The 27,800-nt window shown below is 37.0% G+C and overlaps 1 protein-coding gene across 1 annotated transcript in view; it reads right to left on the reverse strand.

Annotated features, from left to right (window-relative positions):
• The window catches only part of UNC5C (unc-5 netrin receptor C), a 349,058-nt gene that overhangs the window by 81,146 nt on the left and 240,112 nt on the right, over positions 1-27,800 (reverse strand). Inside the window, exon 4 of the mRNA XM_045820399.1 lies at positions 18,533-18,636. Coding sequence (XP_045676355.1) covers positions 18,533-18,636 — 104 coding nt within the window. The remainder of the gene's footprint in view (positions 1-18,532; positions 18,637-27,800) is intronic.

Raw genomic sequence — 27,800 nt, forward strand, 5'->3', positions numbered from 1 at the left:
CTGTGAGATACGAAAGACATAATATCTATGAAAGAATTTTTATGACTGCTATATAAATTTAAGCTGGTATGATATGATTATTTTTCTACAGAGTGAATAATTTTTATTTCACAACATTAAGTTAGGGTCTTCACTGGTTTAATGGCCTTTATAAATTAAAGTTTAAGTTTAATAAACAGGAAAGAATAATGTCTAATGAAAAATGAAAGATATTTTAAAATGTTTTTAATGGGCACATTTTTTTAACCTAACAGCATTGCATCAAGTTCTACCCTAAAGACACGTACTATTTGACAAAATCTAGATGCTATGACTCACCCATGTTAAATCTAACTGAACACACTGTGTGGTTTGATATTTTCTTATGCAGCATGCTTTCTGGCAAGGATGCTGAGCAATGTAATATAGTAAAGAGTAATCTCTACATTTTGACACCATGTTCAACATCCAATTAAGGAAAGAGAAACAAAAATAAAGTCACCCTACACTATCTGAAAAGTGCTAGCAGGTAAGAAAAAGAGAAAATTTACCCAGAAGACACAAACTTGAGGGTGCATGCACCACATCCAAGACCATTCCTTACGCCACTCAGAATCTTGCACTCAGAAATTGCACTCACTAGTCACTTCTTCTTGCGCTCTCTGAAGCTCTAGGTCATCAATAAATTTCTCAATATTTTTATGATTTTCCTTAATATCAGCAGATGAACATGTCTTTTTTTCTAACAGACCAAAATAAACCAAAAGATATAAAAGCTCTTCTGAAAACTCTTTCTTTCTTCTGACTGTCAGGTCACCCACAAACATGCACATGTCTCCTCCATTCTAAAAACAAACCATCAATAAAATTACCCTTTGCCATGCCTGCCCATCTCAGCTATGCTTCCACATTCTCTTTCCCTTAGTGACTGACTAAACTGCATGAAAGAGCAGACTATTCATAGTCTCCATCTACTCACCTGCCATTCCTTCTTCAATTTACTGCTGTCTGGATTCACACTCACCAATCTGTTCGAACTTCACTTTCAGAGATATCTAGCGGCCTACCAAATTGTCCAGTCCATAGGCACTTTCTCTTCCTTTGATGTTCTATTGCAACCTGCTTATCTGGACTTTCTCAAACCTCTTTCACAATCCCTTTATTTCATCCATTGTTTTCATATAATTCTTTTAAGGGATCTCTTTCATTTTTCCCCTTTTAGTTTTATAGCAGTGGGTCTCAACTTTCTGCATTGGAATCACCGGGGAGCTTTTAATATCTGCTGGTGCTCTGGGTCCCACCTGCAGAGGATCTGATTTAATATGGCTGACAAAGGGCTTGAACATTGGTGTTTATTCTTTTATTTTCCCCCTCTTTATTAAATTTATTGTGATAACACTGGTTAACAAAATTATACAGGTTTCAGGTGCACAATTCTATAACACCTGATCTATACACTGTATTGTGTGTTCAGCACCTGAAGTCAAATGTCCATCACCATTTATCCTCCCTGTACCCTCCTCCATCTTCCCCCACCCCTCTCCCCCTGGCAATCATCGTACTGTTGTTCATGTCCATGAGCTTTTTCTCTCTTTTTCTTTTTTGCTTAGTCCCTCCAAACTGTCTGCACTTAACCCTCACTCCTCACAGCTGTCAGCCTGCTCTCATCAATGACTTGGCTCTATTTTGCTTGTTAGTTCAGTTCATTCATTAGATTCCACAAATGAAATCGTATGGTACTTGGACACTGATGTTTTTAAAGCCTCTCAGGTGATGCTGCTGTGCAGCCAGGTTTTCAAAAAACTAGCACACATGCATTGACTAGGTGAGCTCATTCACTCTCACGGCTAACTAAAAAATCCTGAACTTCAGTTGTGACTTTTGATGAGATCCATTCATATTTTTCATTACTTTCTAGATAATTCCATCTGAATGCATAACAAATATGGAAAACATAATGAGTGCTTAACTGTTGTCAATATGACCTCACATCGGTTCTCTCTATAAACATGGTCTTCCTAGTCTTCTTCGTAATTAATGAGGTTAGATTCTCCTCCCAGTCCTAAACTCAAGGCTGACAGTAGCCCTCACACCTCTCTTCAAAACCATTCTGTTAAGTTACGAATGGGGCCTAAAATGGTTTTCAAACCTGGACTCTCTTTGCTAGCACTACACCAGCCTCTGTGATACTATTTTAACTCCAATAATTCTCACTAAAAATAAATCTTAAAAACAGTAACTTTGACAAAAGTATTCTCCATTGCATCATTATTTCTCAGTTAAAATCTAAACTTTACAGTATGTCATATAAAAGCTTTTACAAGCCATCCCCAATTATTGCTTAACCTTGAAAACTTAATTATATTCCCTATCTAGAACAGAGATTTTCAGCCTTTTTCATCTCATGGCCCACATAAACTAATTACTAAAATTCTGTGGCACATCAAAAATATATTTTTTGCCTATCTGACAAAAAATAAGTATAATTTTGATTCATTCACACCAGAAAGCTATTGTTGTATTGGCTGCTGTCATTTTTTACTTAACAATCTAAGGGAAAAGAGGTCAGTGCCCCTCAGTAGATACTTAGGTGTCTCATGTTTTAAAAATTCTTGCAGCGCACCAGTTGAAAATCACTGCTTTAGACATATTGAAAGTCCTGAATTGTGCTCAGTGTATGACTGTCATTTATGTGACCACACATACCTCTATATATTTGTGCACCCTACCCAGAATGCCTTTCTCCCCCTTTTCTGCTGAAAGAATTCCACTCATTTTTCAATATTCACCTTAGGAGACACTTTTCTTTCTGTAGCCCTTTTGTCTCTGCTCAGCAGAGCCAGCGTTTTCCTTTTATATGCAGCTCTAGTCTCTTTTCAAACCACTTATATTTTACTGTAATATTTGTGTAAAGTTTGTGGACTCCTTCCCTGAGGACCCTTGAGAGCATAATTACAAGTATTTATATGATATATTCAATGTGGTGCATTTTGAATGACTCTGAAAAACTCTTCAATTTTAAGTTCAGAGTATCTAGCACAGTATCCCAGTGGAGATATTCAAAATGTATTGATTGTTTATCCAATGAATATTTTTTGAGCACCTACTATGTGGCCTTCCCTTTCCTGGTACCTGGAATGCATCAGTAAACCAAGTAATTCTCAAGAGAGAAGACAGTATATAAATTAATAAACATATTGGATAATTTCAGTGGTCCTAAGGGCTAGGAAAAAAATTAAATCAGCATTATATAGTGCTTTAGATATGGAGTCAAAAACGTTTTCTACAAGGGCCATATCATAAATATTTTATGCTTTGTGGGCCATGTAGTCATCTCTAAACAGCAGCCATAGACAATATGCAAATAAATGAACACTGTTGTGTTCCAATAAAACTTTATTTACCAAAATAAGTAATGGGCTGTATTTGGGCTGCAGGCTACAGTTTGCTGACTTTTGCCTTTGATAACAGGTAAGGCCTCTCTGAAGAGGTGACTATGCACTAGGATATGAATACCTAGAAAATGCCAATCATACTGAGCCAGAGTGTTGCAAGCAGAGGGAAGAGCAATTGCAAACGTTGTTGTTTGAGAAGTAGAAATAAAGCCTTTGTGACTGAAGTGTGGTGAAACAACGAGTGAATGAATGTATGAACAGATACATGAGTGAATGAAGTTTACCCATTCAGAAAAGAAGAACTACTACCATAAACAACAAGATTTTGTAAAGAAGCATTCCCTTAAATGAGATATGTAGCACATTCAAGGAGAAGAAATGAAGACATGATTGCACAGGAAAATAAAAGTCGGTAGGATCCACTCAAAACTGGTTCACTCATTATCTATCAAACAACTATTGTGTACCAAGAACCACTGCAGGTGCTAGAAATTACACAAAATGTTTAATAATTATGACTTGTGAGGTTTTACATGATCATAATATTTTGATATGTAGAAGCTGAAAAATGACTTCTAAGTACTAAGAAAGTGCTGTTGTCACAGAACTAAGAGCAGTATTATGATAAACCAAATATATGAGAACAGCGAACATATAAAACATACCAATTAATTTTATTTTACAAAAATATTTGGAAAAATTCTTGGACATCACCAGATAAAATATGCTTAAAAATTACTGACATATTCTTAAAAAAGGTTATGTGAGTTTAATTTCTCTTTTACAGTCTGAAATTCTGAAATTTTCATATTTCATGAAGTATGGTTAATAGCAGCATGAAACAAAAGTAAGCATGCTTACTTTTAGAAAATTGATGAGATGACGTAACACTTTAAATAAATGAATTTTCCCAAAAGGTATCTTTGTCTGGATATTATCTGATTAGTTCATGAAAACTGATCAGATATTTCATTGAATAAACTAAATTTCAAAAACATACAGTCAATAAAACTGTTTTTGGTCACAGGAGAAAACACGGGCTTGGGAGGCAGTGAGACTTGGCGTGTGTCTGCCCTGCCCACGCAGACTTCACAGCATTGTTTAGGCTGTGAATTCCCGGGACCATGATCCTCTCCTGCACAAAGGGATGGACCTCCCTCCCTCCTGGGATTGTAGGAGGACAATGAGATGTGAGAGAAAGGGAGAGCACCAGGAATTAGGAAGCAGTCAATGCATTAAATTTAATTGCCTTTTCTCTAAGACTAAGGTGACCCTACACCAATGTATTTTAAATGTTGAGGATTTAGTATTCCTTGATGTCTCTATTAAGAGGTACATATTTTCATATTCATAATACTAAACAGGAAAAACGAAACTGGGAGAAATCTGACTTTCATGCTACCATTCCACACGACTACCCATGTTAGTTTATGAGTCATCATTCATAAACTCACCTGGTGAGGAAACTTTCTCATACTTACAACCTCCATTCCTCTCTGAGTGTGTGTGTCAGAAGAGCTGTCATATTTCTAGGCTTCCTGTATGAGGAGTGGTTCCCAGTTCTCAGATTAGGAAGATGAAACATTTAGAAATCCCCCCAACAGTTCAGCCTTTCGCTTCCATTGGCACCCTCAGTCGCAGAGCTCTTGAAACACTAACATGGTTTTATTATGGGGACAAGTCATTCCCAATTTGATTGTATTTTAGGACCCAGCACACTGACCCTGTACTGTGAGTTCCCAGAGAAGCTGCTGCTATTCCTTCCTGTGAGGGGTGTGATATAAGGATCAACTCTTTATGGCTCCTGGGTGCATGGTTTTATAGTTTTACTGTGACTGATATTTTACAAAATTCAGAACTATTGGCTATATAAGTGCTGGCAGGGGAAGAGAAGTTTTGTAGCAGAACACAGAGATCATTTTTCAATAGCTGAGGCTTCCATAACCTTTTCTGAGAGGCCTCTCCAGCATTCAACCTTGATGCTTCAAGAATTCTGTGTTATCTAGCCCTGGCTGGCGTAGCTCAGTGGATTGAGCGCAGGCTGGGAACCAAAGTGTCCCAGGTTCGATTCCCAGCCAGGGTACATGCCTGGGTTGCAGGCCATAACCCCCAGCAACCGCACATTGATGTTTCTCTCTCTCTCTATCTCCCTCCCTTCCCTCTCTCTAAAAATTAAAAAAAAAAACACACACAAGAATTCTGTGTTATCTCTTCCCTAAAAACCTTATTCTTCAGTTTAAATATAGTATTTGATTTATTTATCATCAGCAAAGACAGAGAAAAGCGGATTAACATTTCCAATGGATTTACCATTTATAGCTTATAATTAAATATGATATATAATTGTAATCCTCAATTTAATCTTGACTTGCCACACTCATTTTCTTGCCTTTATTTACTCCCCTCTTTTCTTTCTAATTAAATATCATAGAAGTTGGACTACCTAAGACAGATTCTAAAACTTCCAACATAAAAGGAGGAGACCCATTTACACAAGACCATTATTTTTCAAACATTATTTATCTACAGTAATTTTTCATGTTTTCTACTACAACTGGTTAAAATATAACTATGTTTATGTTTTGCTATTAAAAATAAAATAAAAATTTTGGGGTAGAGTGATGTAATAATAAGAAATCAACAGCCACCTTCTGTTTCTTGTTGCCTCATCCTTCCTACCTCTGGGTGAAAGAAACACACCCCAGGATGACTCATATTAGGGCTGTCTAGGGATGCCTGGCACTATATGAGAGCCAAATATATTAAATATCTGCTCTGAGTTGTTCCTTTATTTTGTTTAAGTGCATTAATGTCATAGTAAGAACAAATTTATAATCTGAAATTCCAGTCTTATTTTTTGGCCACTTGTTTCTAAAAGAACAATAGTAACAATATATTCAACATTGCAATAATATGGATGTGATATGAACAATGATGATGTTTTACTCTTAGATGATAAAAATATATGGTCAAATATCATGAATATCAGGAATGTGAGCCATACTTGCTACAGTACATATACTTCAAATTCTACACTAAGCAAAAAGCTTTATGCAAAACGTGCTTAAGATACGCTTTTACTGCCTTCAGGAAGGCCAATGTGTTGGCTTCACATCTCTTCACCGTGCTGCCCGAGTCAACACAATGGTTGCAGTGTTACTATATCATGAAATAATTTGGATACATCTCCATTCCTCTAAAACCCTGCCAAGTGTTGACCACAAGTGCCAATACAACAATAGAATCAATATCAATTTTCCTTTCATCAAAAAGCCCCGAAGTTAAAATCAAAGAAACATGTAGGCAGAAATTGAAAGACACTATAAATCCGATGGTGATTGACATGTGTTTACAACACTTGCAATATAATCCTAAAGGCTGAATTTTGTGATTTCTTTCAGAGGGATCTTTTATATCAATAAAGCTGAATTCTTTTTGAGAGTCTTAAATAATTCTACTTAAGAACTTGTTTCTTCCTGTAGTTCAGAGTAAATAACATTACCTGCACTTTACTGATAGGACAGTGTAATTTATTTTCTTTCAGGGAAGGAAAGATCACTTACATTCTTTGCAGAAGTCCTTTAGAGACAGGAGAACATTGGTCCGGAAACTGCTAACAATACGAGGTACTAAGCCCTCTCAGGTAGCTATTGGCAGCCTTTCCCCTTATGATACATGAACTTTTTAACTGTGTGATTGGTCAAGGAATTGTCTAGTCATACATATCAATAACAAAGAAGAAGCACCTTGCAGTGTTCTTTCCTATTCTACCTCCCTGTGAAAGACAGATGCTTTGAGTCTAAGTATTCTCTGATTGGTATCGGGAGAAACATTAACATAATTGGCACATTTGTTCTAATTAACAAAGGAAAACTGCCACATGCCACCCAACATGAAAAGTGAGTCCAGTAACCATTAGTTAGAAAAATCCACATCTATTAGGAAGGTTACAGTTGAACCCAAACTGGGCTCTAAAGTTAGAACACTGAGATTGAAGATGATATAGCAGGATTGCCAAGTGTGTGTACATGTACAAGAATGGACATTCAGCCTAGAATAGTTCTATGCAGGTACATTAATCAAACAAATGGGAAAAGCAATTATGCAGCAATTATCAAATGCACACTCAGACAAGCCAGGCTTCTAGAAGAAGAATTAGCTAGAAGTTGGGAGCCTGCCAAGTTTTACTGACTGCTTTAGAAGTGACAAGTTTGAAGCTTGTCCTATATTTGTTTGTTTTAATCTTGCCCTGCAGACCAGTGGTTCTCAAACTTTGTGGCATTTTAGAATCCCCTAGGGAGCTATTAAAAATCTTGATGGTCAGGCAGCTCATCATAATAGGTAAATCAGTACTTTTAGGGTGGATGTAAGCATTAGTAGTTTCTAATGATTCCCACGTGATCCCAATCTGTGTCCTAGTTTGAGAACTGGTACTGCAGACTGGCTCTGATGACCTTGCTAAAATGCAGATTCTTATCAAATCATCTGAGGGTGGGGGGCTTGAGATTCTGTCTTTCTAAGAGGCTCCCTGGTCATGTTAATAAAATCTATGCATCACACTTTGAATAGAAAGTCATCAACAATTTTAAAAGATAACTATAGCTAATAAAAGCCTTCTGTAGACTTTTACCACATAGGGTTTAGCTCCAATTGCTCCAGAGTTTGAAATCTTTTAATTATTTTCTTCTGGTTTTTCACATTGGAAACAAGTTTCTTACCATCCCTTGTGAGTGCCTTCATTTGACCAAGAAAATCTTCCTTATAGGATGAAAATGAATATTCTTTACCCACAAAAGTTGTGGGTAAACACATAAAAAGTAAAAAGTGTCTTAACAAGTGGTTAAAAAAGCTGTGGTTGATGTATACAATAAAATATTAGTTGGCCATAAGAAGCAATGAAATCTTACCATTTGCAATAGCATGGGTGGACCTAAAGGGTATTATGCTAAGTGAAATAAGTTAGCCAGAGAAAGGTAAGTACCATATGATTTCATTCATGTGGAATCTAATGAACAAAATAAACAAATGAAATAGACATAGATTCATAGATATGGAGACCAAACTGATGATTTTCAGAGAGGGGTGTTGGAGGGCTGGGTAAAAAAAGCAAAGGAATTAAGAAGTATAAACTGGTAGTTATAAAATAGTTACATCATAAGGATGTAAAGTACAGCATAGGGAATATAGTAAATTATTTTGTAATAACTTTGTATGGTTTCAGGTGGTTACTTGAAATATCAAGGACTCCTCTTTGTAAAGTACATGATTGTCTAACCACAAGGTTGTACACCTGAAACTAATATAAAATAATAGTAAATGTAAACTGTAATTGAAAAATAAAAAAATGAAAATGAAAAACATGCATGCCAAGTGATTACTGCCAATGTACAACTCAACAAGAATGTGTACCATGTAAGGTAAGTGTCTTAAGATAAAGAAGCAAAAGGTCATTTTTTAAAAAAGTATGTGAAGAACCCTCCCCTACTGCGAGCCATCATGAAGAATGTTCTAGATGTTCTCTCTTGTCAAGAATCCAAGGCTACTTTGTTTATGCAGCTATTTCCTTCACAGATTTGCAATTAAATAAGCCATTCATTTCCTTGTGTTGACCCTTCTGTAGGTTTGTGAAAATATGTGTATTTTTATGCTCGAAAAGAGTTGGTCTTCAAAAAAATTAAAATCATATCTTCAGATAATTGAAAAAATAGCTAAAGGAAACAAAAAACCAAACAACAACAATAACAAAAAGCAAGTGGAAATTGTAGTGACATTTTGCTCGGTTGTTGTAACTTCTGCAAAGGGAAGGCATTTGCTAAAAAAGGGAATTTGTTTCCCTGCTGAGGACACACTCCTTTAATCACACATATGCCTGGCTCATTGCTTTTGAGAGCTGTGTTCACAGGCCATTCTGGAGAAGTAAACTTGTCTTAAAACTTGTCCATTTCTAAACCCTAAGTTTGACTATGAAGAGATAAAAGCATGTTGATAAACGAATTTATAGTGACAACTACCAAAGAAGCCCCAAGTAGAATGATTATACCTAAGATTTTCCCAGGGAGCAAAATGCCCTTAAAATGCTAAATTTTCCAGGACAAAAGAACTATATATATTGACTAGTCCAAAAATAGTAGTTCCTTCAGGGTAAGTAACTCTCTTACTTCTTCTTATTTACCAATAGAGAAAAATACTTAAATTCAATCTTTATCAATGATTGAATCTTAAAACCATACTAAACAAACAAGAAAAATAGAGACAGAATCATGGGTACAAGGAGAATATTTTGATGGTGGCCAAATGGGAGAAGGTGTAGGGAATGGGTGAAGAGGTGAGGGGATTAAGAAGTACAAATAGTTAGTTATGCCCTGGAAGGTGTGGCTCAGTGGATTGAGCACTGGCCTGCCAACTGAAAGGTTGCCAGTTCAATTCCAGGTCAGGGCACATGCCTGAGTTGTGGGCTAGCTCCCCAGGTGCGGGGAGAGAGAGGCAACTGATTGGGTATGTCTCACACATTGATGTTTTTTCCCTCCCTCTCTTTCTTCCTGCCTATCCTCCTCTCTGAAAATAAATAAAATAAATAAATAAAATATTTACAAAGAAAGCAGGACTTTATGTCTCTAAAGAAAAAGCAGTACAAATAGGTAGTTACAGAGTCATGGGGATGTAAAGTGCAGTACAGGAAATGGAGAATCCAAAGAACAATGTGAATAATGGTGTGGGGATTGCCTGAGGGAGTGGGGGGTGCTGGGTGGAGGGGACAAAGTGGGAAAATCAGGACAACTCTAATAGCATAATCAATAAAGTATAATTTTTAAAAAAAAGAGTATTTTGGATTCTTGCTAAGTCTGACCACCTTTAGAGAATACTGGCTTTTTGCTCTCTCTGACTGCCATTTTCACCCACAATGGATTTACAGTATATAGTGTCTATAGGCATATGGAGAATCATTAAAAGAAATTCCAAAGCAAGACAACTTATAGAAGAAAAATAAACATTTTTCAAGAATAAAGAATAAATGTAGAAAAAAAAGACCATTTTGTCCTCTCATTATAGACACTGGCTAGGTCATGGCCTGTTGCTATAGTGGCACTAAGAGAGACTGTGCGTGAAAACAGCTGAGATCTACTGACCACTGGTTTTCTTGGGCAAAATGTTCATTTGGGTTTCTTTCTTTTTTTTTTAAGATGGCTCTAGTAGTGCTTAGCTGTCTTCAACTTCATTTGAAACTATTTTCTTAGACTGCATTGTAACAGCTGTCATATCAGCAAGCATTTAAAAAAACTTATCAAAATTAGTGAATTATTGTGTAGCCATGTAATCCTGAAGATGGAAGAAAATAAGCAACATTTTCAGTATATTATGCTTTATTATTTCAAAAAAGCTAAAAACACAACTGTAATGCAAAAAAAAAAAGATTTGTGCAGTGTATGGAGAAGGTGCTGTGACTGATCGAATGTGTCAAAAGTAGTTTGCAAAGTTTTGTGCTGGAGATTTCTCCCTGGACAAGTCTCCATGGTCAGGTAGACCAGTTGAAGTTGATAGTGATCAAATAGAGACATTATTTGAGATCAATGTGATACCACATGGGAGAGAACTGACATACTCAATATATCCAAATAAAGAACTGAAAATCATTTACACCAGCTTGGTTATGTTAATCACTTTGATGTTTGGGTTCCACATAAGTGAAGCAATGAAAACCTCTTTGCCCTGGCTGGTGTAGCTCAGTGGATTGAGCGCAGGTCTGTGAACCAAAGGATCACCAGTTCAATGCCTAGTCAGGGCACATGCCTGGGTTTCAGGTCGGGTCCCCATTTGGGGGGATGTGAGAGGCAGCCAATCAATGTTTCTCTCCCTCTCTTTCTCCCTCTCTTCCCCTCTCTCTAAAGTAAATAAATCTTAAAAATATATTTAAAAAAGAAACCCTTTTTTACCATATTTCTGCATGTGATTCTCTACTTAAATGTAATGAAAACATTCTGCTTTTAAAGAAAATTGTGACTGTTGATGAAAAGTGGATACTTTACAATAATGTGGAATGGAAGAGATTGTAGGGCAAGTGAAATGAACCACCACTGACCACACCAAAGGCCAGTCTTCGTCCAAAGAAGGTGGCATTGTGTATATGGTGGGATTGGAAGGGAGCCCCTATTATGAGCTCCTTCTGGAAAACCAAACAATTAATTCCAGTACATACTGCTGTCAATTAGACCAACTAAAAGCAGCACTTGACAAAAAGCATCTGGAATTAGTCAACAGAAAATGCATAATCATCTTCCACCAGGATAGCACAAGACCGCATGTTTCTTTGATGACCAGGCAAAAACTGTCACAGTTTGAATGGGAAGCTCTGATTCACCTGCTGTATTCACCAGACATTGCACCTTCGGATTTCCATTTATTTCAGTCTTTACAAAATTCTCTTAATGGAAAACATTTCAATTCTCTGGGAAACGGCAAAAGGCACCTGGAACAGTTCTTTGCCCAAAAAGATAGAAAGTGTTGGGAAGATGGAATTATGAAGTTGCCTGAAAGATGGCAGAAGGCAGTGGTACAAAACAGGGAATACATTGGTCAATAAAGTTATTGGTGAAAATTTAAAATGTGTCTTTTGTTTTTACTTAAAACTGAATGAACTGTTTGACCAACCCAGTATGTCTTCTAAGAAAAGCTCACTCTGGTGGGTCTACTGAGCTTTAGCAGAGGAGATTTCACTTTCTTCTAAAAGGTCAAATATTTTCCAGATTTTTTAATTTAATAAAATCAAATTTAAAAGTGATGTTCAGATTTTTTTCTCCCTCAGGAATTACATACAATATGTCCTTTATTTCTCCATGTTTTTCCATCTCTTCTACTCTCACCCTAAGACCAGCAGCTCTCCCCTTACTTGGGTTAAAGCAAGATCTTCTAAATAAATGGGGTCCTTGCTTCCAATCTGATACTTCCAAAATCTGCTTTCCCTACAGCAGAAAAATTTATCTTTGAAAAATATGAATTGGGACATGATGATTGTTTACTTAAAATCTCCAATGACTTTTCAGGCACTCAGAAACAACTCCAAAGTGCTTAGCACATCTATCAAGTCCCAAGCTTGTCCTCTGCGCTCTAACGGAAGGTGCTCCTGCTGCCTCATGATGGCTCACTGTGTCTCGGAGAGAAACTAGCCTCCTTTCCATCAGTGACACGTCAGCTCCTTCCAAGCCTGCTCCCACTGCCTGGAGCTTTCTGATCAGGATCTTTTTCAAGTCTGGCTCTTTCCTGTCATTCAGATCTCAGCTCAAACATTATCTTCTCAGATAGAGTTTCTTTGGACTTCAAAGTGACTTCCAATCCCCAGCAACCATCAACATCGCAGATAGGACTTTGTCTCATTTTTTCCTCCTTGCAAAGATCTAACAATATCTTGCTCATTTATTTCTATTCTTACTTAGTATTTTGCTTTGTTTTACTGTACTTTAGGGACTTTGACTAACTTGCATCTCCTGCATCTGGAAGAGTGAATGGACAATATAGTGAATGGACAATAAATATTTTTTGACTAAATAAATGAATTAAGGATTTAAAAAACTGCATTTTGTAGTATAGGCTCAAAGAAACCACTGTGTACATGTAGAAGCCAAGACAAAAATCTATTATCAGTCAGAGAAAGTTTCTTATTTCTTTGTGTGTCTTTTCTGGAATTAGAAAGGGCTAGTTTTTAGATATTAAAAAGATTTATAATTTATATATTTTTAAAAATTGATGTTGATATTATTTAATTGATTATTATTTTTAATTTGGTTTCCTTGGTTATCTTGGCTTGTGGTAATCTCTGTGTATATTATCTATTAACACAGATAATGGCAGAAAAACATAGGGGTGACTGTAATAAAGAGGTGACATTGGCAAGTGTCAATTGGACCAATGTAAAGCTTGCAAGCTGACAATGAGTCAGGAAAACTAATATTTTTCCAATCTGTTTGCAGGCTGATAATCATCTCAAAATCAAAACCCCTTCTTGTTGCTGCATTATGCATGCTTGGAGAAAATCCGAACAGATATTACTGGGTACTGAAAGCAATGTCTTCCACCAAATTGGTATTCACAGCCTTCTTTCCTCTCTGAAGATCTGTTGCTTGCAAAGAATATAAAACACAGCTTGGGAGACAATGTATCTACATGGAAATGCGTCCACATGAAGTTCCAGCGATGAGGGATGGCAGCGAAGCAGGCGTGCCTCTCGTGAAACAAAGTGTTTAGTGATCACATTAATAATCAATTAGCCAGAGAGCCACCTGATGCTGCTCATTTGGCTGAGCCCCCAGCGCCCAGCGGCTTTTTGCTCTGGCAGCATCAGCTTTAAAAAATCTGCTCCCTGTTTATCAAGACTAAACTCGGTGAAATCATCTATCCTTTGCCTGTCACTCCATATTTTTCCGCTTGCTAACTAAAGATGCAAATGATGAATAAAGTGATGGCTTTGAAGCACAATTGGGTCAATAACTTGAACATTGTTCCCTGTTTCTCCAATTAAACCCCTATGAGAAATAGCTCAATTACAATTAGAGGAGCAATTACCCCCTTGTTAAAGGTGAAACAAATCATGGGTTTTAGTGGAAAATTCAGTGTTGTTCTTTCTGCCATGCCAACAAACGTTGTATCCAATGCTGCTGTTTTGATCCCAGGACTCTCCAAAAGAGGTAGTCCAATGAAATAATCTCTGAGTGTATTTCTGGCTTGCCATGTGACAGCAACATTTTCTAGGCAAACACTAAAATGAGTGCAGGGGGATTCATTTCATAGAGCGTCGCTACTACACCAGCAGAAGACCCAGCGCCTGTCGGTGGCCTATTAATTTCTGGGCTCCTTCAGGGAGATGCGGAGGTTTCTGTTGAAAGAGAAACCAATACCTTTCCAGAAATAGAAAAAAAGGATTCTATTTTTTGCCTAGATCCTAGCAAGAATTATTGAAAATACCAAGCAATACCATTTTAGAGTATTTTAGAAATTATTTTTCTTTCTTCCACTCAGTCTATTCTTTTAATTTTACTATGATTATTATTAACCTGCCCTATAGTCCCCAAACTAAAGTATGATAACCGTCAATGGTCTTCTATTCCAGGGTCTAGTGGATTGGAACCTTCAGTCCACACTGAGTTCTCTCACAGGGTTGCATCTTCACAGGTGACAGACATTGTTTTTCTGGAAAGTTACATTTCTTGAGTTGCAGCCTTTGTGTCACATCTCTCAGCATCTCTTTATTCCATTTAGTTAAATCAACTTGGAGAATCTACTTCTACTAAGGAATCTACAGTCAGCTGGTGGTAGAGATAAACATGAAAACCCCTTTCTGCTCCTATTTTACTGCAATCACATTAGACAGCAGAGGAGTAAATAGACACATTTGAACACAAGTAGTAGTCATCAGAGCTATATAAAACCATGGTATCTAAGTGCTGCCATTCAGCTACTCACACTGGTTTGTTCACACCAGGTGTTGAATATTGATTGTTCCGTATTTGCTGCTAAATACACTTAGTGCCCGCTCACCCCATGCGCAGCTGGCTCCATGGGATCCCAGGGCCATCTACGATTCAGCAGCTAAAGAGTTCATACTGTTACAGCACAAGGCCCTCAGACTCTGCCCTGTGCCAAGGAAGCCCTGTGGTTGTGAAATATTCTGAATAAAGAAAATAGATAAAGAAAGGCCTTGGGAAGGAGACCAGAGGAGGACGCAGCCAGGTCTAGGAAACACTGGCCCATTCCAGGGTGCCCACCAACATAGGTTTTCTTTATTGATGAATATTAGTCAAAATGGTCACCACCCGGAGAGATGAGGAGTGTGAGGAATCCTGGTTTGGCCTCTTTCCTCCTCTGAGGCTTTGCCATTCTCTTTCCTTTGCTCTGAAAATGAGAACTACCAACTGTACCCCTGGCCCAGACTTCTTCTTTGAGAGAAAATGTGAGGAGTGGCCTAATGCCCTGGGGTCATGAGGACTAAGTGGAGAACGGTAACTTTAAAATCAGAGTAAGGACAGGAGCACATTATGACTTGTAGGTATTTAACATTTATAAATTAGATGGTTATATTAATAATGATATATTCTTGTTTTAAAGCTCAAAGTATCCTCATTTGCAGCATTTATGGACTCTAACCAAAGCAACTGGGTACAGAACACAGGCGGGCATATTGTGATTCTTCACAGGCCAGAGGCTTCATTCCTCATACCCCACAGTGCCCAGCAGAGGTACCAGGGGCTCAGTGACTATTTGGAACTGAAGAGGTTGGGTTCAGTGTTCTGTGAATCAGTAGGTGGTAACAGAATACTAGCAGTAATGATGGCTGATGTTTCTTGAGTGTTTTCTGCATGTTTGCATATATTATCTCATTTGAACTTCATAACTGTGTTCTGGATAGATGCTATCATCATCTCTATTTTGTAACTGAGGAAACTTAGGTATAGAGAATTGAAGTATCTTGTCCAAACTCAGAGTTTAAAATGGTGAGTCTTGAGTTTACACCTAGAATTCTGTAAGAAAAGTAATTTAATATCCTGTAGTAGAGACAAAAGCCAAAATAGGGAAGCAAATTAAATTTTATTTATTACCTCAGAAATGCCTGTGGCATTGTTTGGACCAAATAGGTGCCATTTAACTTCAGATTAGTAGAGTTTTTAAGAAACTTATTGACTTGTATGGGAAGAAAGAAAATTCCTGCTTTCTGATATTCTGCAAAAACTGTACCTGACTACTTCTCCAGTGGAGCCAGACATATACTTATAAACCAACGATCAATTGATTCGATCAACCATGTATTCTTTGTGCATTTACTATGCCAGTTATGTAGAGTCATTTGCCTTGGGTACAAAAGAAACAGAAGTCGTTGATTCTGTGGTCTGATAGCTTAAGGACAGATTTTATTTATGGTAAAACATAAGAGCTTTATCTGCTGGTTTTTCTTTAAGATCAATATTTCATTCTATGCTATTTTTATACTTCTAGATTCCTCAAACAAAAAACCAGAGTATTAAATAATAAATACATTTACCATTAAATTAAAATAATCTTATGACCTTTTAACTCACCAAGTTACATTAATCCCTTTTTTAAAAAAATTATCTGACACTTTTGAGTAAATGATAGCTGTGATGTGTCACATTAAGGTAGTAATTAGCTCTCTGATCCTGGGACTTTAAGAATGTAGAAAAGAATCTACATAGGAGATTCTTTCCAGCATATGTGTTTGATCTCTCTTTTTCACAGAAAAGAAGAAAATGCATCATACACAGTTCTTGAAATGTCAGTGGGTTTTATGAATTTTGAGCTTGCCAAGTGTTAATTGGCCTCTTCCAAAGTGATGATACAAATAAAATTCACAGCCATTTAGTTGGCAGTCATGAATCTTTACCCCTTGACAAAGTGAACCACTAAAAAATGAGGAAGTTTCTAGGATCTTTCACTGAGAGTCTTTGCAGTGATCAGCTATCTTTAAGAAACATCGAGTAAAAATGAGGCTATAGATACCCATGTTACCCAGGATATGTTTTGGCCTTTCAGGTAGATTCATGGAGGAGTTGGCATTAGAATTTTAGAAATAGAGTTAGGAGATACATACACTGTTGTAGTAAGCAGGACGAAATACTGAATTAAGAAGAGCTGCCTACTTTCTAATCACAGTAAGTCGTTTTGTATGTCATTGTTGGAAGATCATTTGGTGTGGTTGGAAAAAAACAACTATAATCATGCAAAAATCTCGAATACAATGCTAGAGAGTGCCATGGAATGCCAGTTACAAGGCAAAAATAGCTCTCTGATTTCAAAGTAAAAAAATAAATTTTATTCAGAGTGTCACTTTGTGTCTTTTCATTGACATATGAAGGTATGATGGCAGTGAGAGAAAAATGGAGTCATTTTGTAAGGGCATCCCCTAACTTTTTCACTAATTTATTATTATTATTTTGAAAAGAGAATTCAGATGTTTAATTTTGTTGTCAACTAACTGAACTGATTCTCACCTTTACTTGAACCTTCAAGAGATTGAAAAACTGGAAATCTAGTATCAGGTACATTGTAGCGATTCAACATTTTTGGGCAATTTGTAAATTTAAAATAGTAGTATTTTGCAATTCCTTGGTAGAGATAATTCAGGGCTTATTTTTACAAAATATCAGCTGACTCCCATATAGGCCTAAATTGCAACAGCATTAGAAATGCCTCTTTCCATACACAACACAGTAAAAATTCCACAGGACTCAATGTCGTTTGGAGGCTAACAAGGGCTGCCAACAAATTGGCAGCTGTGTCATTTGCCAAATTAAAGTTTCTCTGGGCTTGTAGGACACTGAATCTGCTAGGACAATAGTGTTTGATGCACATTAGGATGTCTCCCAATAATCATAAGAGGGTAATAATTTTCAGAGTTTGAAATTATTTGTTAACAAATGAAAAACACAGCATTAGATAATTTTCCTCAACCGTATGCTCTAAGATGATGCGAGTGTCTCAAGAAGAGCATGGCACTCCCTTGTGGTCTCGCAGGCCCATCCCCCACAAACAGGCAGCTGCAAAGAATACTGCAGTGTATGGTGCTGTTGAAAAGTCATGTACGAATGTGATTCATAATACTGCGTTAGCAATCAATAGGCTTTGTTTTAGTGAAAACAGAAAATGAACACAAAAGAGTTTGATGGAAAGCTTGTAGGATGAAATTAATTGACACTTGTCATTCTTCAAACATGTTTTTACTCATGGTGTGTGAATATGCCTTTTAGGTATATGGAGAGTGCATAGGCTCACTGACATGAACACACACACACACATACACATGCTTTTTTGCATATTAGCAAAAATGACAACGAAATTGATGATGCATCTTTAAGTCGTACCACCTCTCTCTATGATAAGGTCCAGATAAAATAAAGCAGAATTTCTGAGTTCTTGAAAGAGAATGACAAAATCAAACCAAGCTAACTGTGGCTTTGTCCAGTGGGGCATTCTAATTGACTCACAAGTCATTAATCAGTTCCCAATCAATCTGTTTTGCCAGCAGCAGGCAGTTAGGACTCCATTACCAACCATTCATCATGCCATACCCTAATTCACTGCACCATTAGCCATGGCTTAGGCCTCTGTTAGAATAACTAAGTGCCAGTCTCTAAACGCAAAGAATTTCTCTTACTCACCTCAGCCACTGGTATCCCTTCAGGTGGTCGGCACTGGAGCAAGACTTCCTGCTCCAGGGATACTTCCTTTCCCAGGGGTTCCTGCTCAAATGTCTTCCGTAGATCTGCAAAGCACAGGTAATAAACTACATGACAAAACTAACTTATATTTATTCGTTTATAGAAAGTGTAATAGAAGTTTTCCAATTTAGTATTTTATGTGCCTTTGTATTTTTTTTAAACCACATGTCAGTACTATATCACAATCTGGGTGATTATATTCTGTGTGGTGATATTATGAAATTCAGAAGCTATTAACTGTTCCAACTTTAATTTTCACTGGAATGCTCATATAAACAATTAGTGAAATTCATTCCTTGCATTTCCTTATTGATTCTTGATAATCAAGGATGATGATTTCATTTTTAATCAAAGGAACCCCATTGTCATGATTCTTATACAGAGTTCCTTATGTACATAAATATTTTCCTCTCTCTTCACATTGAGAGCTATTAAGCATTGTAATAACTGAGATCTTTTGATCAATAACTCAAAAGCAAGTTTCCAGTTCAGAGTATAAAACAGAATGCTGGAGTCCTGAAAGAATGACTATAAATAACCTCTTGAGGTGCCTCAAACACAAGCAGGGAAAAGAGTAACTGTTGGAATGAGTCCAGAAATCTCTCACTGTGTAATTATGTGGCTATTCTTCAATTAGAAAATTAAATAGTCATTTCTGCCCACATTCACCAAGTACCTAATTACATATTTATATAGAGTTGCCATAGCAATATGAAGACTTTTAAAAGTTATTATTGATTGACATGAAAATGTTAAAAACTAGCTTGTCATTTTAAATACCAAAGTTAAAAAAGTAAATGATTCAGGCATAGAGCTTTGAAAAAAAAAAAGAAAAAGCACACCAAAAATTTTATTTCATACTTTTACAATTCAGCTCTTTTCAATAAAAAGTTATTGGAATTTTATCAACTTGATTTTAATAAAAAATCAATATCTCTGCCCTTTAAACTCATATACCTGATAAAACTTAAGAATCTAAAAGCACCATTTTAGCCTATTGAAGTAATAAGTGGAAACCCCAAAACTCTAGAGGTATATAACTGTAATGTCTTTCAAGGAACTATCAGAAAGTACCACTTAAAAAAATCTACTGTTACATTCTTGCAATTTTGTTGAATTTCTTGACAAAAGAAAACCTTCAAGAACTTAGGCATTGCGAGAAAAAATTAAATCTATGTGAGTCTGAGGCAAGACAAGTCACTCTGCAAATGGTGGCAGGATTTTTGTCAGAAGGGCTCTTTTCATGGATTATCAAGAAATGAGTATATTGTAGAAATGAACATTTAAAATCCAGTTATTAAAGTTGAAAGTTATCTAAATCATGTCCTTGATTGACATAGAAGGCACATGTTTATGAAATTACTCAAAGCCTCAGGGCAAAATAATAGACTTTGCAGTAGAACTTGATGAGCCCCGATTTGATACATATTTTGACATCCCACACATCCCTTTAACATCTCTTTTGGTTAAGCTGTGCCCTTGCAACAGAAACATTAAAAACTTTCCTATCTTTTCTCTTCTGATATGGTAGTTTCTCTGTTTCCACCTGCATTAACATGAAAGATTTGGTAGAACACTAAATACTAATAAAAATAAGAGCAGCAATGAATAAATTTCATGGGATAAAATGTTCCTGACAAAATACGCCTACTTTTTTAAAAGTATATTTTACTGATTATGCTATTACACTTGCCCCATTTTTCCTCCCCTTTATCCCCCTCCAGCCTTCACTCCCCACCTGACCCTCCAACATTCCCCGCATCTTAGTTCATGTCTGTGGGTGTGCATATAAGTTCTTTGGCTTCTCTATTTTCCATACTATTCTTAACCTCCCCTGGCTAATTTTGTACCTACCATTTATGCTTCTTACTCCTTGTGCCTTTCTCCTCATCCTCCCCTTCCCCATCTTTGCTGATAACCCTTCATGTGATCTCCATTTCTGTGACCCTGTTCTAGTTGTTTGCTTAGTTTTTGTTTTTGTTTTTTAGGTTCACTTGTTGATAGTTGTGAGCATGTTGTCATTTTACTGTTCATAGTTTTTTATCTTTTTCTTAGATAAGTCCCTTTAACATTTCATATAATAAGGCCTTGGTGATGATGAACTCCTTTAACTTGACTTTATCTGGGAAGCACTTTATCGGCCCTTCCATTCTAAATGATAGCTTTGCTGGATGGAGTAATCTTGGTTGTAGGTCCTTGCCTTTCATCACTTTGAATACTTTCCAGCCTCCTCTTGCCTATAAGGTTTCTTTTGAGAAATCAGCTGATAGTTTTATGGGAACTACTTTGTAGGCAACTCTCTGACTTTCATGTGCTGCTTTTTAAGATTCTCTCCTTATCTTTAATCTTATGTAACTTAATTATGATGTGTCTTGGTGTGTTTCTTCTTGGATCCAACTTCTTTGGGACACTCTGAGCATACCAGACTTGCATGTCTAGACCCTTTCCCTGATTGGGGAAGTTCTCCTTCATTATTTGTTCAAATAAGTTTCCCATTTCTTGTTCTTCCTCTTCTGGTACTCCTATGATCTTGATGTTGGAATGTTTAAAATTGTCCCAGGGGGTCCTAAGTCTCTCCTCATTTTTTCGAATTCTTGTTTCTTCATTCTGTTCCGGTGAACGTTTATTTCTTCCTTCTGGTCCAGATTGCTGATGTGAGTTCCAATTTCCTTCCCTTCATTGTTGGTTCCCTGTATAGATTTCTTTATTTAACTTTGCATAGCTTTCACTTCGCATAGCTTTCACTTCATCCTCTACTTTGCATCTGTACTCAGTCATTTCTGTGAGCCTCCTGATTATCAGTGTTTTGAACTCTACTTCTGATAGGTAGGCTATCTCCTTGTTGCTTATTTCTTTTTCTGGAGCTTTGACCTGTTCTTTCATTTGGGCCATATTTCTTTGTCTTGGTGCACCTGTTACATTATAAGGGGTGGAGCCTTAGATATTTGCTAGTGTGGGGCAACCTGCATGGCTGCATGGTGGCACTGTATGTGGCAGAGGGGGTCTGAGAAGGAACACTTCCTCAGCTCTCAGCCAGCTTTCAGTCACTTCCTCTGATATCCACAAACAAATTACGCCCTTTTGGTGCTGATTCCCAGGTGGGTGGGTTTGTGTATGTTCTAGAACCCTGTAGGTCTCTCCAACAGACTCTCTTGTGAGACTGGTAGTTTCTTCCACTGCTGCAACCCCCACAGGTTTTTATAGCCAGTGTTTTTGAGGCTTTATTTCCTTGCGCTAGAACCATGGGTTGTGTGGTTTGTGTTGCTCCCCAGTTGTTCCTCTTGGCTTACCTGCATGCCAATATGGGACCACCTAGTCTACCAGCCACCAATTTACCATGGGTCCTCTCTGCCCCGGCTTCTCATCTCCTCCCCTCCTACTGGTATGGATGAATGTTTCTTCTTTACTCCTTGGCTGTCAGACTTTGATGCAGTTTGATTTTCTGGCAATCCTGTTTGCTTTTAGTTTAATTTGGTTGTTATCCTTATTTTTTGTTGCACAAGAAAGCATAGTGTTTCAACCCATGCTTCCATTTTGGTCAGAACCCTTAAAATACATCTACTTTTTAAAAAATAATTCTGAAAACACCCATCTGGTGTGAGGTAAGGTGAAGACATAATGACTGCAATTAGTTCTCAGGTCAAATAACATTTTGATTCACTTCTGGTAAAATTCATCAGCATATAATAAAATGAAGGCTAAGAATGAGAGAAGATAAAGCACAGATATATCAAAATAGTCAAAACAAATTCCTTTGATATTTGTTAATTAACTTCTTAAAACAGACACTTTACTAGGTAATTAGGATGAAGAAGTGAGAGATACAGAATCAAGATGAGGAAGGTGAGTTACACTTATGACAAGCCTTTGTGCCATGCTAAGGAATGGCAAACCCTCAAAGGCATCTAAGCAAAGGAAGGTGATCAGATATCATATTGCCCTCAGTGTGACAGATGGGGGTTTGGGAACCATTTAAACAGATCACAAGGGATTATTGTGTTCTGAAATACGCTAGTGATAGTGGACAGAAAGTGGAGAAAACAAACTCTAGAAATAAATAGATCACCATTCAGGAAAACCTATTTTTGGAAAGTTCTAGGAGGGAAAGATAAGACTGTATTCTTAGCTATTGCAATTGTTAAGTTGCAGCCATTATTAAAAAAATAAAAGTAATGAATTGAGCAGAAAAGTGGGGATAAAGAGCAAATTTATTTTGTTCCATATTCAGTTTGGTGTGTCTGTAGGATATGCAAACCCAGTGTGTCCAGATCATGGTTTCTCAGCCTCAGCATTATTGACATTTATGACTGGCTAATTCTCTGCTGACAGGTGTGCTGTGCATTGTAAGGTGCTTAGCAGCATCCCTGGAATCTACTCATTAGAGACAAGTTGCACGGCTCCCAATAGTGACAAGATAAATGCCTCTGGACAATGCCAAATGTCCCCCGAGAGGAAAGATAACCCCAACTTGGGAATCACTGGGTCTAGAGCTTGGAAAAGAAGTCCGAGTAGAAGATGTGTGCTTCATTGTCTAGGAGACAGCTGAAGAGCTGGAAATAGATGACATTACCAGAGGAAATACTGAGTCACAAAAAAGTGAGGACACCAACATTCAAGAGAAAAAGCTGTCAGCAAATTTGACATGGTGTGAACCATGAAGCATGAGGGAAAAGTAAAGACAAATGTCAGAAGAACCAAGAGAAGGATAAAGTTTTAAGAAGTTGGGAGGCCAACAGGATAAATGCAGGGAAAGAATCAAAGGGGAGAAGTTGTTGGTCTGGGAGATTTAGGAGTGAGCCAAGCTGTATTGAGAGGTGCAGAGGAACTGGGAAAACAACCATCCTGAGAAGGTGCTGCTCTCATGCAAAACTTTCTGGTGACAAGTCAGCAGCCCCATTGATGGGTGGTGGTTTGAATGAAGCATGCTATAATTCTTCATAGAATATGGTGTTGTTTTGGCACAGTTTTCACATTCCTGCCCCGTGAAAGCACCTCTTATGAGGATCATTGCTTCCTGCTTGGGAACAATGACCACCTATCAGAGGCAGGTACTTCAACATTTTAACGGAACCATCGTGGAATACCATATAATTGTTTTATTTTAATGGTTTGGCTTTGAACTCTCTCTCTATTTTATCTAATTTCTAAAATGATCTCACATTTAACCCTCCACAAAGCAATACTTCTTCCTGATAAATCATTTTAATTTCTGCCATGAAGCCTCTTTTCTAGCTTTCAGGTAGTGTAATGAGCAGAGGAAATATTGTGTCTGTCCAGCTCAGCAACTGCTCATTTCAGGATGCCTCCACGTTACCCTGCAAGCAGAGGTGGGTCGCCTTGCAAGCACACCCTTTATTATTTGGACAGATGTGATAGAAGGCAGGCCAGGTGCCTTGTAGGCAGAGAGAAAACATGGCTGATAAATGAACAGGCATGAAAAAGGGACACTTGTCAACTAGGTATTAGACATAAAACAGATTCAGAATAATGTGGGCATTTCATCAGGAAAAATGATGAATTTTGGCCCTTAGAAGACATTTAGGATTCTAAATTTCTGTTTCCTTTCCATTCACTCTAAGACTGCTACAAAAATAAGTATAAAGTCCTTTCATTATAACCTTGATTACTTTTGAAAAGTCAACTTGGCCTGCCTCTGATTTAATCATTGATTCTACCAATTAAAAGAAAAATCAGCTATGTCATATGTGTGTATTCAGAGAGCTGTTTACTTAGGAACATGAATATTGGCTTACTAAATCCATAAAGAAAAATCCAATTAGCAAATGTAGAATTAGATCTGAAACTATATGGATTTCTATTTACCATTTACACAGTAATCAAAGAAAGTCTTTTAGAATGCAAACATGTGTGTGGCTGCAAACAGTGTCTTATTTTTTATCAGAGAATTTTGATGCATTCAATGATTTTTTTGCATAGTAATAATATTGCAGTTACAAAGTTTTTTTATGGTGTGGGATAACCTAATTCAGGCATTCTACAAAATATGACCTCTGCTTTTTGACAATGTGGTAAAGAGAAAGGAAGGTTAAGTAGGACTCCAAAGTCCCTGTGCCCTTCACCTTCCTCATTTGTAAAATGAAAGTGAAGGACTGGGTGCTCTGGAAGGTCTCCTTTGTTGTAATAGCCTATGACTGGCTAGAGTAACATTTTAAACCTGTTTTTTAGAAGAAAAAAGCTTATGCTTTGTCAAATAAGATACTTCTTGGTTGTGATAAATTTTTAAGGAACCACACTAATCATCAGTGTCCAAGAGTAATAACAGAATAAATTATTTCCTAATAATCTAGAGTTGGTGAATCTTTGAAGAGAACAGGTAATAATTTTTATCTCAGGAAAATTTTCATGGAATTTTGGGACACTAATAGATAGGTACAGATAAAAGCTTAAAACTGAGAGAAGGGTGGATTTCTGAAGATTCAGTATTAAAAATATCAGAAAATTGTTTGTGCAAATCCAAGGAAGCATCACAAAAGCAGATAAATATTAAAGCTTGGATGATTGTGAATGCATTCGGAAGTACTTTGAAACAACAAATTTCCTGTGTCCACGGAGAGATGGGAAAGGAAATGACCACCCAAAACAGTATGCAAGACAACCCATCATGTCAGTGTGCATTTTTATGAAAGGGGCAGAAATTCATGTCTCCCCCGCAACTGACATCCTTCTGGCAACTATGCCTGACACCTTAGGAAAGGGTGAGTGTGACCTCCAACAGAAAAATCCAAGGGTAGACAGGCCACAGCTCTGAGTATAAAGGGCCACACTACCATCCAAGCACCTGTGAGCCCCACTGATTTAGGGAGGGAACTAGGAAAAATATCAGCAAAAAAGTCTCCCTATGGTGCAGGCAGGTTACTGATCTATTGCCTTTGAAAAAGATAATAGACATGGTTGTACTCCAAGTTTTTAAAAGTTATTTACATTTATTAAAAATGTTCCCTCAGCAATACTACTTCATTATGCTGAAAGGTTTATTATAGTAAAATAATTTTTAAAAGACAAAATCTTGGTGATATGACAGGCTAATACTATGAACTCAAGAATTCTCTGATGGGTATATTTCAATAGACCTTTCTAGTGGAAATTAAAATCCTTAAGTTCCATAGAATAAGATAAATGAAATATTATATCACTAACATTGGTTGCTTTTTATTTTTAAGCCTCATAGGGTTAGGTGAGTATTAAGAACTATTAAATCCAAAAATATTTTGAAAATTATAAAGGACAAAACACATATATTTTAATAAATTATGAAAATTATTTCTATTATTATTATTCAGAGAGTTCTAGCATGAAAGATTATTAATAACATTACTAAATTTTCAATATGTCATTCTCTTACATAATTTGGCCATATAGTCTATAAACCATAGTTTCTAATATTCCTTACTATTCTTAAGGAATTTAGGGTTTATTGCTATGTTTTTCAAACTGTGTATCATGACCACTTAGAGGGTTATATATAGACTTAATGTATTAAAAACCAGGATTAAAAATATGAAATTAGGCCCTGGCTGCTATGGCTCAGTGGATTGAGTACCAGCCTGTGAACCAAAGGGTTCCTGATTCAATTCTCAGTCAGGGCACATGCCTGCATTTCAGGACAGGTCCCCAGTAGGAGGCGCACAAAAGGCAACCACACATGGATGTTTCTTTCCGTCTCTCTCTCCCTCCCTTCCCTTCTGTTTAAAAATAAATAAATAAAATCTTTAAAAAATATGAAATTAAGTAATAGAAAATGTCAAGGTATATCATACATAGCACCATTATATGTGTATGTATGTACAAACAGCCATGAATACACATATATCTGTGTGTATCTGTATGTGTGGAGTGATGGGTATGTATTTAGTGGATCATTATATAAACATACTTGTTATTGTAGATCACTGTGAAAGTAATGTGAAAACAACTGGGAAGCAAAATAGCATTGTGGTCGGGGGCAAGGTCTCCAGCACAGACAAACTTGGGTTCGGGTCCTAACTCTACCACTTGACTAGGTATGTGATCTTTTACTTAACTTCTCTTGCCTTAATTTATTTAGCTAAATATGTGTGTGATAGCTAAGAACTATCACATATAATAAGGTTATGTAGGAAGAAGCACCTATAAAATTCTACCATCATGCCTTGCATATAGTCTGTGCTCAAAAGATAGTAATTACCCAACTTCATCTTTTCCCATAGTATTGGTTAATTCCATTATATATACAAACATTAGACATTATCATTATTAGTCAGACAAAGAGTGAGACAAAATAATTATGAGCATGAGGGAACTAATGTTTGAAGGTGATGTATCACAAAGGGAAACCCAGGAACTACCATTCTGTGTTTGAAAAAAATGCAAATTTCATACTTAGATTAAGCCCTGGGAATCTACAATTTTAACTGGTCTCATGGGTGTGTTTTATGAACAGCAGTAAAATCTGAGAACCACAGGTTGACTGACTGATTATTTGCGGAACACCTACAATATGCATGGCACTGTGCTAAATCCTGCAGACTGTGGGAGGGAGGAGCTTAGGAGGTTGTGGGAGCTCAGTGGACCTGCTTCTGCACTGTGGCCTTTACCACCTGGTTTACAACAAGTCCCTACTGGTGTGTCCACAGTGTGAGAAGAACTCACTTTTGTACTGGTGATGATTTACATGGTCTAGCACAAGAGCTGAAATTTTACTTGTGTGTAGAGGCCATGTAGATAAAACATCTGAGAGAAAGTTAGAGACAAGATTTTGTTTTTCCTGAAATGTAGCACCCACGTAGGTTGTCTATTATTTTCTAAATTTTAATAGACACATGGGCATAAAACCAATCCACTTAACCTTTTCTTCTTGTTACTCAGCCCCAGCTGTATACTGCCACACAGAAATGTAGGCTTAGTGGGCCACATGCTGTACATATGCTTGCTAATGCAAGTTAGTAATGTAAAATATTATGTAAATTTTATTCTAGTTGTTTCCAACTGCTTAAAAGTTTATCAAAAAGTTTATCAAAATGTATCAGCCTACATTTTAAGGGCCCAAAAGTTGGTGAGTTATACTGAGCCTCTGGACTGCCATTTGGAGGTGCCAGTCTATAGCAAGTTCAGTGCTGAGATTGTCAAAATTATTTCAACAGTTCTTATGGCCTCTCTCCCAGATATAATCTAGACTTCTCCCCACGGCTCTTCCCTTTTCTAACTTTCA

This window comes from Phyllostomus hastatus, unplaced genomic scaffold (genome assembly GCF_019186645.2).
Source record: "Phyllostomus hastatus isolate PE091 unplaced genomic scaffold, TTU_PhHast_1.1 phas_scaffold_39, whole genome shotgun sequence".
NCBI lineage: Eukaryota > Metazoa > Chordata > Mammalia > Chiroptera > Phyllostomidae > Phyllostomus > Phyllostomus hastatus.